Below are 15,607 nucleotides of genomic sequence, written 5' to 3'. Positions count from 1 at the left end.
ATGGTGAAAAATAAATTAGATATCTGCTGAACAGAAATGTTTGACTTGATTTGTATCCTGTGGTAAGATACCACATTTTGCTATGTTATTAAAAAAAGTCATAAGGATATTTTAAGGATTTATTGAAACTGTTGGTTTGCAGGAACTTCAACAATGTCAGTCATGTGCCTTTTGGGTTTCGGATTCCTTCCATTCCTTTTAGATGTGGTTACACAATGTTATGTTAAGTGGATGTCAGGTGACAGCAGTTCTCACGTCTCCTCTCTCTCTCGGGTTGGAACAGGCAGTAGGTGGCAACCTCTGGTCACGTGATGGCGCTGACAGTGAACCTGATTGGTCCGTCTCCATGGGGGTTTAGAATATACGGAGGAAGGGACTTCAAGAAGGCGATAACCATTTCCAAGGTAATTGCTAATGACCTTACGGCTAGTCTGTCACACCCTATCCTCTGTAAAGCAAAACATGGCATGCCAACTCTACTTCCTCACTCTGCTGTACTTCTCTGCTCCTCTCATTGTTTATCTTCATTGGCTGCCTTCTACCTGTTTCCTTGACTACTGTATTTAGTCAGATTGGAATGAAAGCTACATCAGGAGGAAACCAGGGGAGGGGGGGGGGGGTGCTGCTGAGTGTCAGACCATTGTGTGTGCACGTGTTTGTTTTTCTATTCTTGATTTTCCAAGCTTGTGAGGAAGCAACAGGAAGAAGGAGCTTTAGAAGGGAAGACATTAGCATATAGTTCTCCTCCTCTGAAAACAAATCAGAAAATCCAGGGCAGACTGCTCCCTGCCTGCCACAGCCACTCTGAAACCCAGGGCAGACTGCTCCCTGCCTGCCACAGCCACTCTGAAACCCAGGGCAGACTGCTCCCTGCCTGCCACAGCCACTCTGCCCACTGCACATCCTGATTCCTCACTACCACGGAATTCTCTATCATTCCTCAAACCTTTGAATGCAAGTGAATTGTAGTGTTTTTGGGGTACTGTTGTTGACTTCAAAGGCATCATTTCTTGTCAGCCCATTTAATAGCTACTTTCTTGTGACGATGGGCATTCCTTCTAATTTCCTCACTCTAGTAGTCAACAACACCAGCATGCAGGAAACACAGGGAATTGTCTCAACTATCAAACAGTCACGTAAAAAACAGGGACCCATGCTGAGAAGGGAGACCTCATCAGTGAAAGTGGTTGTCAAACCTATTGGAGAAGCAGGATTCCCCCCCCCCCTCCTCTCTGGTTATGCAGCTATGGCTTTGGTCTGTCTGAAGTGGTTGCATCTTGGCACTGAAACAACATGGATGGCCCCTCCTTTTCCCGTCCTGTTGGCCTGAATAGAGAGCTTGCCCCTTTTTCTGTCGGGCATAGCCCCTGAGAAAAGCTGCATCCTTAGTTTATGTGAATTGAAGCGTGCCCTGATCAGAAAAGGCAGGCACCATTGTGGGTCGCCACAGCAACACGTAATTGCCACTCGAGTGGACCCACAGACATGGCACCTCTGCCCTCTTGCTTTGCAAAATGGACAAACATCCTGTTGCCTGTCATTCTCTCTGCAGTCTTCCATGTTTCTGCTGGAGATTTATGAAGGTGGCCTCTTCTCTTCACTGATGTGGTTTTGTTTTTTTCCCTATTTCTGTCTTTAATTGTGCGCCAGCCTTGTCGATCGCAAAAGTTGGGCTGCTCTCCGTTGTTCACAAGTGCTCAATACTCCGAGTTAATCTGAGTGTTTGCTGGTGTGTTTTTGTTCCGGGTAACTCCATTTGAATTCAATCACTTTTTGATAGCACCTCTTTTGAATTTAACAAATATTCCCATTCATATATTTGCCTGTTGTAGAAGTGCTCAAAGTGACTTTTTGGACCTGAATGCCAAAACATTCAAGCGATAAAGTTGACCTATTTTTGCCTACCATACCATGTGACATAAACAGTTCAGATTGATATATAATTTTACAAGCTTACAAACAGGGTTGTTAAACTATTTAATAATTTCTATAATATTTTGTAAATTATCTAAAAGCGTAAACAATTTTTTTCATATGATGTTTTTGTGTTGTGCCCGCCATCGGTTGAGACACAACATGCTCTTGAATACCGGGTGGGTGTCATATTTTGGCTGGTGAATACAATTTAAATTTTAACTCTCAAATGCTACTACAAAGAAGATAGGTCCACACATCAGAGAATGTTGACTTGAATGGGTATGTCTGTTTTTAAATTATACTGTCAATCTTCCATGGGGAAACATATTGAAAGTAATTAGAATTGAACATTTCAATGGTGTACCAGCAAAATTTGTATGTCTCATGTTATTTTTTGTTATTTTTTTGTTTGTTTATTTATTACTATTTATTATTTATTACTTCATTGTTGGGTTTAGAACCAAATTGTTACTTTACAGCCTTATTATAACATTGATAAAATATATTTTATTCCTCATTAATCTACACACAATACCCAATAATGACATATCGAAAACAGGTTTTTAGAATTGTTTGCAAATGTATTAAAATAGAACAACAGAATACCTTATGTAAGTATTCAGACCCTTTGCTATGAGACTCGAAATTGAGCTCCGGTGCATCCGGTTTCCATTGAGCATCCTTGAGATGTTTCAACAACTTGACTGGAGTCCACCTGTGGTAAATTCAATTGATTGGACATGATTTGGAAAGTCGCACACCTGTCTATATAAGTTGTCTTATATAACTATATATAACTGTCCCACAGTTGACAGTGCATGTCAGAGAAAAAAAACAAGCTATGAGGTCAAAGGAATTGCCCATAGAGCTCCCATTGTGTCGAGGCACAGATCTGGAGAAGGCTACTTAAACATTTCTGCAGCATTGAAGGTACCCAGGAACACAGTGGCCTCCATAATTCCTAAATAGAAGAAGTTTGGAACAACCAAGACTCTTTGCTCAGTTTGGCCGGGCGGCCAATTCTATAATCTGGGGAGAAGGGCCTGAGCCCGGACTTGAACCCGATCGAACATCTCTGGAGAGACCTGAAAATAGCTGTGCAGCAACGCTCCCCATCAAACCTGACAGAGCTTGAGGATCTGCAGAGAAGAATGGGAGGAACTCCCCAAATACGCTATGAGCTTGTAGCGTCATACCCAAGAAGATTAAAGGTTGTAATCGCTGCCAAAAGTGCTTCAACAAAGTACTGAGTAAAGGGTCTGAATATTTATGTAAATGTGATATTTCCATTTTTTTTATACATTTGCAAACATTTCTAAAAACATGTATTTGCTTTGTCATTATGGGGTATTGGGGGGGGATTTTTATTTATTTTTGTGTAACATTTTTACAATAAGGCTGTAACATAACAAATTGTGGAAACAATCAAGGGGTCTGAATACTTTGACTGCAATGTATACTAAACATTTAAAAATTGAATTAAACATTGTCTTTGATCCTATGAAATTTCTGGATTTACAGTACCAGTCAGAAGTTGACAACTACTCATTTCAGGGTTTTTCTTTATTTTTACTATTTTCTACATTGTAGAATAATAGTGAATACATCAAAACTAGGAAAAAACACATATGGAATCATGTAGTATGCAACAAAAAAAGGGTTCAACAAATCAAAATATATTTGAGATACTTCAAAGTAGCCACCCTGTGCCTTGATGGCAGCTTTGCACACTCTTGGCATTCACTCAATCAGCTTCATGAGGTAGTCACCTGGAATGCGTTTTCAACCGTCTTGAAGGAGTTCCCACATATGCTAAGCACTTGTTGGCTGCTTTTCCTTCACTCTGCGGTCCAACTCATCCCAAACCATCTGAATGGGTTGAGGTCTGGTGATTGAGGCCAGGTCATATGATGCAGTACGCCACCACTCTTTCCTGGTCAAATAGCCCTTACACAGCCTGGAGGTGTGTTGGGTCATTGTCCTGTTGAAAAACACATGATAGTCCCACTAAGCGCAAGCCAGATGGGATGGCTTATCGCTGCCGAATGCTGTGGTAGCCATGCTGGTTAAGTGTGCCTTGAATTCTAAATAAATCACTGAGTGTCATCAGCAAAGCACCCTCACGTCTCCTACTACATGCTTCATGGTGGGAACCATACATGCAGAGATAATCCGTTCACCTACTCTGCGTCACAAAGACACGGCGGTTGGAACCAAAAATCTAAAATTTGGACTCATCAGACCAAAGGACAGATCTCCACCGGTCTAATGTCCATTGGTTGTGTTTCTTGGCCCAAGCAAGTCTCCTCTTCTTATTGGTGTCCTTTTTAGTAGTGGTTTCTTTGCAGCAATTCAACCATGAAGGCCTGATTTCAGGCAGTCGTCTCTGAACAGTTGATGTTGAGATGTCTGTTACTTGAACACTGAAGCATTTATTTGGGCTGCAATTTCTGACACTGGTAACTAATGAACTTATCCTCTGCAGCAGAGGTAACTCTGGATCTTTCTTTCCTGTGGCAGTCCTTTGAGAGCCAGTTTCATCATCGCGCAATGGTTTTGGCGACTGCACTTGAAGAAACTTTCAAAGTTCCTGAAATTTTGCAGCTTGACTGACCTTCATGTCTTAAAGTAGTGATGGACTGTCATTTCTCTTTGCTTATTTGAGCTGTTCTTGTCATAATATGGACTTGGTCTTTTACCAAATAGGGCTCTCTTCTGTATACCAACCCTATTTTGTCACAACACAACTGACGCATTAAGGAAAGAAATTCCACAAATTATCAAGGCATACCTGTTTAATTGAAATGCATTCCAGGTGACTACTTCATGAAGCTGGTTGATAGAATGCCAAGAGTGTGCAAAGCTACTTTGAAGAATCTCAAATGTATTTTGATTGTTTAACACTTCTTTTTCTTTTTTTTTGGTTACTACATGATTCCATATGTATGTTTTTTTTCCTAGTTTTGATGTCTTCTATTATTTTACAATGTAGTAAACATAAAAAAAACTCTTGAATGAGTAGGTGTGTCTAAACTTTTGACTGGTACTCTATGTGTGTTTTATTTATATATATATATATATATATATATATATATAATTGCATGTGAAAACCAACCTGATATTTTGATGTTCAAATGTGGGTGGGGTTAAATGTGGAATGCCTGGTGCACAGCCAACACCTGTCCTTTCAAAGTAGGTGGTCACCCTCCTAACACTGTTCTATACATCTATCTATGAATGAATTGATTAATGGCTGCCCAACCAGTGCCAAGATGAGGGCAGATTTCTCAATTTCTGCATACAATTGAGTGTGTATTGACTTATTAATGAACTGTTACTGTAAATGGTTAGCTGACTGATATATCCCAGCTATCTAGCTAACCATGGGTAATCTTATTAAATGATGCTATACAGCCCAAACAGTGTATATATTGCCTTAGCTTATAGTTTGTTAGTGAGCAGATCTAACTAGCTGGAATGAAGCAAGGGTGTAAATAGTAAATGTATCCTTTCACTGTTTACAGTAGGTCCTCAGCTAGCCAGACCTGTCTGATCGGGTGCCATGGGTGTGTCCAGCATACACCTGTGCAAATCTGTGTGTGTGTATCAAAGGAATTAAACATCTAACCAATGCCGCAAGTGTAGTGCTGTAGGTCCACCACACACCTGGAGGTTGTATGAGAGAATAGAAATATGAGAAAATTGGACAGGTTTAAGCAATACGGCCAAAATTGCACCAAGCGTATCAGAGGGTAAGGTAGATCTCTCATCATGTCACCATCTATCAATTCCTTTGGGCAGTAGGCTAGGGGTTGTTTCTGGACAGGCAGTAGATATTATGTTAGCTCAGTAATTCATTCAGCCTGGCACTGTCCCCCCCCAAAATTGCTGTCAAATACTTGCATCTGTCCTCAATTGCATTTCCTTGATTCATTGCATCCTCTCTCCTCATCCTTCTCAAAACCCATTTGGATAAGAAGGTCAGAGGTCCCTCCCCTCTCGCCTTCTTATCCAATGGATTTTGAGGAATGAAGGAAATGAAATTGAGATTCTCCCCTTGTTTCCTCCATTCCTCAACTCTCTCAAAGCACATTTGGGGGAGAGGAGGTTCCTCCCCTCAGGCTCCAATGCACTTTTTAAGAAGAGGCAAGGAGGACAGAGAAAGCAAGAATGTGATGTCTAGTTTACACGCAAACACACACTGCTTGAAGAGTTTACTGATTTGATGTTTTGGCATTCATGTCCAAAAAGTCACTTTCTGGCCACTTCATGAGCAGACATGTATGGGAAATGTTTGTTTAAATCAAGAGATGCTGTCAAAGGTATTGAATTCAAATAGATGTACCCTTCCATTAGGCTGGAATTCCCCCTAATGCAGGCAGTAGACCCCATTGGCCTTGACATGGGGGGGGCTGGCATCAAAGGTTAGGCCAGAGTAGTGAACCCCACAGCCCCAGTACTGTCCCACTGATTACTTTTCCCTCCGGGTGTCATAAATCCTCACTGTTGAGGTGTTCCAGGCGCATGACGAGCCGTGGTGTCTATTACATTTTGGTCGCAATAAACATTAGAATCACTTGCTAGAGTCCTGCAAGACCTGATTGACACCTGGAAGGCAAACTGAGGAAAACAGCCCATCTCTTCACAACAGCCACATAACCTGGCTGGGCCTCATGTTATTACAGTCATGACCGTTCACATCTGTCATCCCTTGACAAATAGTCCAACACTCATAAGATGTGCAGCCTTTCGTTCAGGCATGCTGGTTATTTACATTGCTGATGGCACCATGTCTGCACCAAGTCCACAGGCAGTAGAGCGAGTCTGACTGCAGCTCTTACTTCTGGCCCACAGGTCAACGGGGGCAGCAAAGCCGAGCTGGCTGCCCTGCAGCCTGGTGATGTCATCTTGGAGATCAATGGAGAGAACACAGTGGACATGCTCAATGTGGAGGCCCAGAACAAGATCAAGAACTCCAAGACTCAACTGCAGCTGCTGGTGGAGAGGTAGGGTTCACTACATTGCACAGATGTATCCTCATGTACGGTATCTAAGAGTGTCAAGATGTTTTCATATCTTGGCGTAGATTTACATTTTTGTCATTTAGTAGACTCTTATCCAGAGCCTTGCTCAAGGGAATATTGACAGATTTGTCACCAAGTTTGCTTGGGGATTCGAACCAGTGACCTTTTTGCTACTGGCCCAACGCTCTTAATTGCTAGGCTAGCTGCCTAGATTATTTTTATTCTGTAGGAAGTCCTTACATTAACAGCTTGGTCATGGAAACACTCATCCAAACATCAGATGGGGTCACCACAACGTGGCATAGAGGCCACATCTGTGCCTTCTGGTCAGCTTAGATCTGCTGATTGCTTGTATATGTGCCAGTTCCACAGTCGCCACATCCTCTTTCCGAGTTTCCACTTGTCTGCTGTTTTTTGTTTTTTAATGTCTTAAGATGTCCCAGCTCTCTCTCCCTACAAAGGACCAGTGGTTTCATTCTGGGGAAATACCAGAATGGGTCAGAATGATGTTGCCGAAATGTACTGTCTGTTACATTTTCCATGTTAATAAACTTTGTTTGGAAGTTAGCTGAGACCTTGTTAGGGTGGCAGAGAATTGGCTCCACATTGGACCTTTTCCTGTGAAGTGAGACCATTCTTGGCTGGTGTTTTGATTATGGCTCAGTCTGTTTTTCCTGTGTCTCTCTCCCACCAACTTCTACCTACACTACTGCTCAAAAGTTTGGGGTCACTTAGAAATGTCCTGGTTTTTCAAATAAATATTTTTTGGGTCCATTAAAATATCAAATTGATCAAAAAGACAGTGTAGACAATGGGCATACATAGGCCCATTATCAGCAACCATCACTCCTGTGTTCCAATTGGATTAGCTAACACAACGTACAAGTTTATCACTTGAAAAGGCTTATTGATCATTAGAAGACCTTTTTGCCTCAAGTCCTCAACTGGCAGCTTCATTAAAGAGTACCCGCAAAACACCAGTCTCAACGTCAACAGTGAAGAGGCGACTCCGGGATGCTGGCCTTCTAGGCAGAGTTGCAAAGCAAAAGCCATTTCTCAGACTGGCCAATAAAAATAAAAGATTAAGATGGGCAAAAGAACACTGACACTGGACAGAGGAACTCTGCCTAGAAGGCCAGCATCCTGGAGTCGCCTGTTGACGTTGAGACTGGTGTTTTGCGGGTACTATTTAATGATGCTGCCAGTTGAGGACTTGTGAGGCTTCTGTTTCTCAAACTAGACACTAATGTACTTGTCCTCTTGCGCAGTTGTGCACCGGGGCCTCACTCCTTTCTATTCTGGTTAGAGACAGTTTGCTCTGTTCTGTGAAGGGAGTAGTACACAGCGTTGTATGAGATCTTCAGTTTCTTGGCAATTTCTCGCCAGGAATAACCTTTCATTTCTCAGAACACGAATAGACTGAGGAGTTTCAGAAGAAAGTCTTTGTTTCTGGCCATTTTGAGCCTGTAATCGAACCCACAAATGCTGATGCTCCAGATACTCAACTAGTCTAAAGAAGGCCAGTTGTATTGCTTCTTTAATCAGAACAACAGTTTTCAGCTGTGCTAACATAATTGCAAAAGGGTTTTCTAATGATCAATTAGCCTTTTAAAATTATCAACTTGGATTAGCTAACACAATGTGCCACACAGGAGTGATGGTTGCTGATAATGGGCCTCTGTATGCCTATGTAGATATTCCATAAAAAAATCAGCTGTTTCCAGCTACAATAGTCATTTACAAATATATATATATATATATATCACACACCCCGTGAGATACAGACAGACGTGCACACACTTCCTCTTTGCTTGTCCCTGGCCCATGTGAGTGGATTTTTTTCCTGCTGACCCCATGCCTCCTTCCGAGCCAGAGACAACACACCGTGACTCGTTAGCTGCCCAGGACAATGGCACTCTGTAGCTCCGCCAGCTGCCCCAAGTCCCACTGTTCTACTGGCAGAGGAAGACAGGATGGGCAAGGTGGTGAAGGGTGGTCTGCACTATCAAGGCCCTACCGTCTTTAGATGGTAGGCAGTACCATGTCTCTCTTACCCATCCTAGTCCAGCACCTCTCTAGCCACCTCCAATCAACTACAGTATGTGGTCCCATGTAGGGTCAACCTGCAGCATTATGCAATGTTGTTCTTAAATGGAAGTTTACTCCCAGAAGGCATCATTCAAAGCACACACACACTGCAGTGTAATGCCTAATAATCTGAAGTGTAAACAGAGAGGACCCTGGTAAATGGGTTTACAGCCCTGCTGATCACAGCAGCTGGGTTTGCACATGGGCAGAGGTTGGCATCAGCCCACCCTTAGAATAGGAGTGTTGGTTAAGGGCGTGCCTGTCTTAAACTGAGGAACTGCTCCATTGCAGATGCACTTGCCAGTGCTCAACCCATCAAACAACCCGTTGTGCAATAACCAGATTTGTGGACTCTTCGCTGTACTTCTTGATTCCAGTTTGAAATCTGCAGCTCAGTGGAGATTTTACTGTTACGCTCAATAGAAAAACACCAGCAGTATCTTGTCATTTAGCCTCCATTGCCCTCAGCTGTCTCTTAATGAATCAATTGTTCACTGACCCTGTGTGCATGTCTTGTACCGCTGGTCCTTGTAATGTGATGTTACTGAGCAACTGCAGATGGGCATCGGAAATTGTCTAACAGCTGTTCTATAGGTGACTATAGAGGCAGCCCTATAGTCATTTTTCTTTAAAAAATTGCGCCAAAGTCTCACGTCTGACTAGTTTACAAGTGAGAAGTTCTTTTTTTTTATTTAACCTTTATTTAACCAGGTAGGCCAGTTGAGAACAAGTTCTCATTTACAACTGCGACCTGGCCAAGATAAAGCTCAGTGCGACAAAAACAACAGAGTTACACATGGAATAAACAAACGTACAGTCAATAACAATAGAAAAATCTGTGTACAGTGTGTGTGCAAATGAAGTAAGGAGGTAAGGCAATAAATAGGCTAATAGTGGTGAAGTAATTACAATTTAGCAATTTACACTGGAGTGATATGTGCAGATGAGGATGTGCAAGTAGAAATACTGATGTGCAAAAGAGCAGAAAAACAAATATGGGGATGAGGTACAGTTGAAGTCGGAAGTTTACATACACCTTAGCCAAATACATTCAAACTCAGTTTCACAATTCCTGACGTTTAATACTAGTAAAAATTCCCTGTCTTAGGTCAGTTAGGATCACCACTTTATTTTAAGAATGTGAAATGTCAGAATAATAGTAGAGAGAATGATTGATTGATTTTGACTTCAGCTTTTATTTCTTTCATCACATCCCCAGTGGGTCAGAAGTTTACATACACTCAATTAGTATTTGGTAGCATTGCCTTGGAATTGTTTAACTTGGGTCAAACGTTTCGGGTAGCCTTCCACAAGCTTCCCACAATAAGTTGGTTGTATTTTGGCCCATTCCTGACAGAGCTGGTGTAACGGAGTCAGATTTGTAGGCCTCCTTGCTCGCACACTCTTTTCAGTTCTGCCCACACATTTTCTATAGGATTGAGGTCAGGGCTTTGTGATGGCCACTCCAATACCTTGACTTTGTTGTCCTTATGCCATTTTGTCATAACTTTGGAAGTATGCTTGGGGACCCATTTGCGACAAGCTTTAACTTCCTGACTGATGTCTTGAGATGTTGCTTCAATATATCCACATAATTTTCCATCCTCATGATGCCATCTATTTTGTGAAGTGCACCAGTCCCTCCTGCAGCAAAGCACCCCCACAACATGATGCTGCCACCCCTGTGCTTCACGGTTGGGATGGTGTTCTTCGACTTGTAAGCCTCCACCTTTTTCCTCCAAACATAACGATGGTCATTATTGCCAAACAGTTCTATTTTTGTTTCATCAGACCAGAGGACATTTCTCCAAAAAGTACGATCTTTGTCCCCATGTGCAGTTGCAAACCGTAGTATGGCTTTTTGATGGCGGTTTTGGAGCAGTTGCTTCATCCTTGCTGAGCGGCCTTTCAGGTTATGTCAATATAGGACTCGTTTTACTGTGGATATAGATACTTTTGTACCTGTTTCCTCCATCTTCACAAGGTCCTTTGCTGTTGTTCTGGGATTGATTTGCACTTTTCGCACCTAAGTACGTTAATCTCTAGGAGACCGAACGCGTCTCCTTCCTGAGCAGTATGGCGGTCGCTTGGTCCCATGGTGTTTACACTTGGGAGCAATTTCCAATAGTACGCAAGGTTGAACCATATTTGTGGAAGTCAACAATTGTTTTTCTGAGGTCTTGGCTGATTTTCTTTTGATTTTCCCATGATGTCAAGCAAAGAGGCACTGAGTTTGAAGGTAGGCCTTGAAATACATCCACAGGTACACCTCCAATTGACTCAAATTATGTCATTTAGCCTATCAGACGCTTCTAAAGCCATGTCCCATTTTCTGGAATTTTCCAAGCTGTTTAAAGGCACAGTCAACTTAGTGTATGTGTTCTGACCCACTGGAATTATGATACAGTGAAATAATCTGTCTAAACAATTGTTGGAAAAAATTACTTGTGTCATGCACAAAGTAGACGTCCTAACCGACTTGCCAAAACTATAGTTTGTTAACAAGAGATTTGTGGAGTGGTTGAAAAATTAGTTTTAATGACTCCAACCTAAGTGTATTATTCCAACTTCAACTGTAGGTAGTTGGTTGGATGGGCTATTTACAGATGGGCTGTGTACAGCTGCAGCGAATCGGTAAGCTGCTCTGACAGTTGATGCTTAAAGTTAGTGAGGGAGATAAGTCTCCAGCTTCAGTGATGTTTTTTTATTAAAACATTTTTTGTCATTTGTTCCAGTCATTGGCAGCAGAGAACTGGATGGAAAGGTGGCCAAAAAAGGTGTTGGCTTTGTGGATGACCAGTGAAATATACCTGCTGGAGCGCGTGCTACGGGTCGGTGTTGCTATGGTGACAAGTGAGCTGAGATTAGGTGGCGTTTTACCTAGCAAAGACTTATGGATGACCTGGAGCCAGTGGGTTTGGCGACGAATTTGTAGCGAGGGCCAGCCAACGAGAGCATACAGGTCGCAGTGATTGGTAGTATATGGGGCTTTGGTGACAAAACGGATGGCACTGTGATACACTGCATCCAATTTGCTGAGTAGAGTGTTGGAGGCTATTTTGTAAATGACATCATCGAAGTCAAGGATCGGTAGGATAGTCAGTTTTACGAGGGTATGTTTGGCAATATGAGTGAAGGAGGCTTTGTTGCGAAATAGGAAGCCGATTCTAGATTTAATTTTGGATTGGAGATGCTTAATGTGAGTCTGGAAGGAGAGTACAGTCTAGCCAGACACCTAGGTATTTGTAATTGTCCACATTCTAAGTCAGAACTGTCCAGAGTAGTGGCATGCCATGGTCTATGTGAACAGTGTTCGAATGGAAGTCAAGATGTCTATAAGACAAGACATTGGTATGTACTGTATATTAGTTCACTGGATTGTCGCCATTCTTTCGGTTTTCATTATTAATGTGAAGTTGAGACGGCAGGCACAATCGATTGCATAGATTCCTATCTAACTGAAGAATGCATGGTTGGCAAACTACCAAGTCCCCTACATGACAAAGATAAACATACTGTTCCATTTTGGATCATAATACAAGTCCCAGTTCCGTGCAGGGATCAGATCTCTAGAGGTGAGACGATCATCTTCCCCTCAGACAGCCACTGCTCTCAGCCCATGCTCATCTACCCATCTACTGCTGTACATGAGGTCTGTGGTAGAGGGCAAAGGTCACATTACATAAGGCCTAGCAGTTAACCTTGGATGCATCTCATTGTCTGAAGGACATCAGTTAACTTTATCCTCGTCTCTCTCAACCACAGGAGCTTTCTTCTGTGAACTGTTGGCATTCCAAGTGAACACAGGCCTTCCCTTACAGGGAACTTATTTTGAACTCCAATTAACCATCCATTATGTCCCATTTTATCCTGCAAGTGTAATATTTTCTGACTGCTGTAGCATGAGGAGCCTGTTTTTCTATTTCAGCTGTTCCTCTGGTTGGATTTGTGCCTGCACATGTGGAGTATTCAGATACAGCCCAGACTCTGTTCCTGCTGTTAGAGGTGTGTTTCTGGGCGATTTACCACAGGCATCCAGGGTCTTCCTGTGCGCCTCATTACCCTGGGCTGAGGCTCAGCTGAGAGGAGAGGCAGGCAGCCCTACAGTGGGGGGTCACTAGTTGTTTACATTGGCTTGTACAGTCCCTACATATTTCCCTTCCGAACTCAATGATAGAACTGCGTATATGTTTTATTAAAGCGAGCACAGTGAAAGAGCTGGAAAGATGACTGCTAGGAGCGTCATGTTAAAGAGCATCAGAATCTTCAAAACAATTCTCTACTACCTGTCGACTGCAGGCATTTTTAATCAAAACGACATACCAGTGGTTGTACTGACAGCACTTTGGCATAGGGGAAACCAAAACAAGGTGTCTGATTCGAAGATCCGCTGTTGATTTTTGCAGCTGCGCACTTGCACATTGGTGCATACTTGCTGTTAGTCTTCAGTTTTGCGCTCCGATCTCTTGTGACATATACGCACTTCGGAGGCGGTAATCAGATTTTCATACCGACATACCGTTTCTATACCATATCGGTGTATACGGTATTACCGGAAGTGCACACAAGGGGTGCTATTTAAAAAAACATATACAGTACCAGTCAAAAGTTTGAACACCTACTCATTCAAGGGTTTTTCTTCATTTTTACATTGTAGAATAATAGTAAAGACAAACTATGAAATAACACATGGAATCATGTAGTAACCAAAAAAGTGTTAAACAAATATTTTGAGATTCTTCAAAGTAGCCACCCTTTGCCTTGATGACAGCTTTGCACGCTCTTGGCATTCTCTCAGCTACACCTGGAACAGCTACACCTGGAATGCTTTTCCAACAGTCTTGAAGGAGTTCCCACATGCTGAGCACTTGTTGACTGCTTTTCCTTCACATTGCGGTCCAACTCATCCCAAACCATCTCATTTGGGTTGAGGTCGGGTGATTGTGGAGGCCAGGTCATCTGATGCAGTACTCCATCACTCTCCTTCTTGGTCAAATAGCCCTTACACAGCCTGGAGGTGTGTTGGGTCATTGTTCCGTTGAAAAACAAATGATAGTCCCACTAAGCGCAAACCAGATAGGATGGTGTATCGCTGCAGAAGGCTGTGGTAGCCATGCTGCTTAAGTGTGCCTTAAATTCTAAATAAATCCCTGACTGTGTCACCAGCAAAGCACCATCACACCACCTCCTCCATGCTTAACGGTGGGAACCACACATTCGGAGATCATCCGTTCACCTACTCTGCGTCACAAAGACACGGTGGTTGGAACCAAAAATCTAAAATTTAGACTCATCAGACCAAAGGACAGATCTCCACCGGTCTAATGTCCATTGCTTGTGTTTCTTGGCCCAAGCAAGTCTCTTCTTATTGGTGTCCTTTGTGGTTTCTTTGCAGCAATTCAACAATGAAGGCCTGATTCACGCAGTCTCTGAACAGTTGATGTTGATGTCTGTTTCTTGAACTCTGAAGCATTTATTTGGGCTGCAGTCTGAGGCTGTTAACTCTAATCAACTTATTATCTGAACTATAGCCATTGACTTCTACTGTGCAAATATACCGTGCATTATAGGGAAATAATGCACGCTCTAGAAGGCCCTTAAAGCCAATCTGAAACAAGTATTCAACACCGCTGTCGGTATTTCGAAATACCCCGGTATACGGTATAAATGGTATATTGCCTAATATGCACGCAAGTACACACACCAGTCCTCCGGCGCTCACAAAATATCTGATTTGAACCTTTTGTGTAATGTATCGAACCACATCAAATCAGACCATTCTACTTAAAATGTTGATGAATAATATGAGACATTACATTAGATGATGTTATCAGAGCTTCCAGTCTATCATTGTAGGGAATACTTTGACATGGCTCAAGTCATCTAACAGACCTGATTTTGAATCATTAGTGTGAGAATTACTGTAGTTGACCTTGGTCCATGTCTTTGAAGTAAAACTCATGTGGGGGTTTTGGCTTGTATCTTGTAATGCATTGACGTATGCAAGCTTCCTTACTCATTATCCTTTAACAACTCATTTTAAGCAATTGTGGTTTTGGGTACTTGTTTAGGGCTTGACATGGGTGAATTATGTGGTACTGAAGACGGTGTTACTCTACTGGGCCAGTGTTGCACTCTCCTGGGATGTGTATACCATTCTCCTGATTTATTACAGGTTAGGTTGTGTGTGTGTGTGTAGTCCATTGATCTCCAGTGTCTTCCTACAGGCCTGAGCCCCCCAGCCCTGAACAGACCAATGGAACTACCACCCCAGAAAAGCTCACTGGACGCTTCCAGGTCAGTCAATCATGTCCTCTATCTCCTTGTGCAGGGGCTTCCATCTTTGGTCTGCAAGTTCCCTTTAGGACAGCTATCACCCTAAACAGTCTCACTGTAAAGTATTTAAACATTATCTGTGAATCAGTACTTTTGTTGATGGGCATATGATGGATGTAAGGCCTATTAAAACTCCGTAGGCCTTCACTTTATGACCCATCGAGACGACATTCTTTCCTACAGTGTTTATCCCAATATCTTCCAGTATCTGGTTACATCAGCAACATATCTCTACATGATGA

At 42.4% G+C, this 15,607-nt stretch overlaps 1 protein-coding gene across 1 annotated transcript in view; it reads left to right on the top strand.

Annotated features, from left to right (window-relative positions):
• The window catches only part of LOC120062744 (PDZ and LIM domain protein 2-like), a 68,864-nt gene that overhangs the window by 25,782 nt on the left and 27,475 nt on the right, over positions 1-15,607 (top strand). Inside the window, exons 2-4 of the mRNA XM_039012808.1 lie at positions 284-404; positions 6,772-6,923; positions 15,257-15,326. Coding sequence (XP_038868736.1) covers positions 312-404; positions 6,772-6,923; positions 15,257-15,326 — 315 coding nt within the window. The 5' untranslated portion in view covers positions 284-311. The remainder of the gene's footprint in view (positions 1-283; positions 405-6,771; positions 6,924-15,256; positions 15,327-15,607) is intronic.

Source organism: Salvelinus namaycush, chromosome 18, assembly GCF_016432855.1.
Source record: "Salvelinus namaycush isolate Seneca chromosome 18, SaNama_1.0, whole genome shotgun sequence".
NCBI lineage: Eukaryota > Metazoa > Chordata > Actinopteri > Salmoniformes > Salmonidae > Salvelinus > Salvelinus namaycush.
This window is presented reverse-complemented; position numbering and strand designations above follow the sequence as displayed.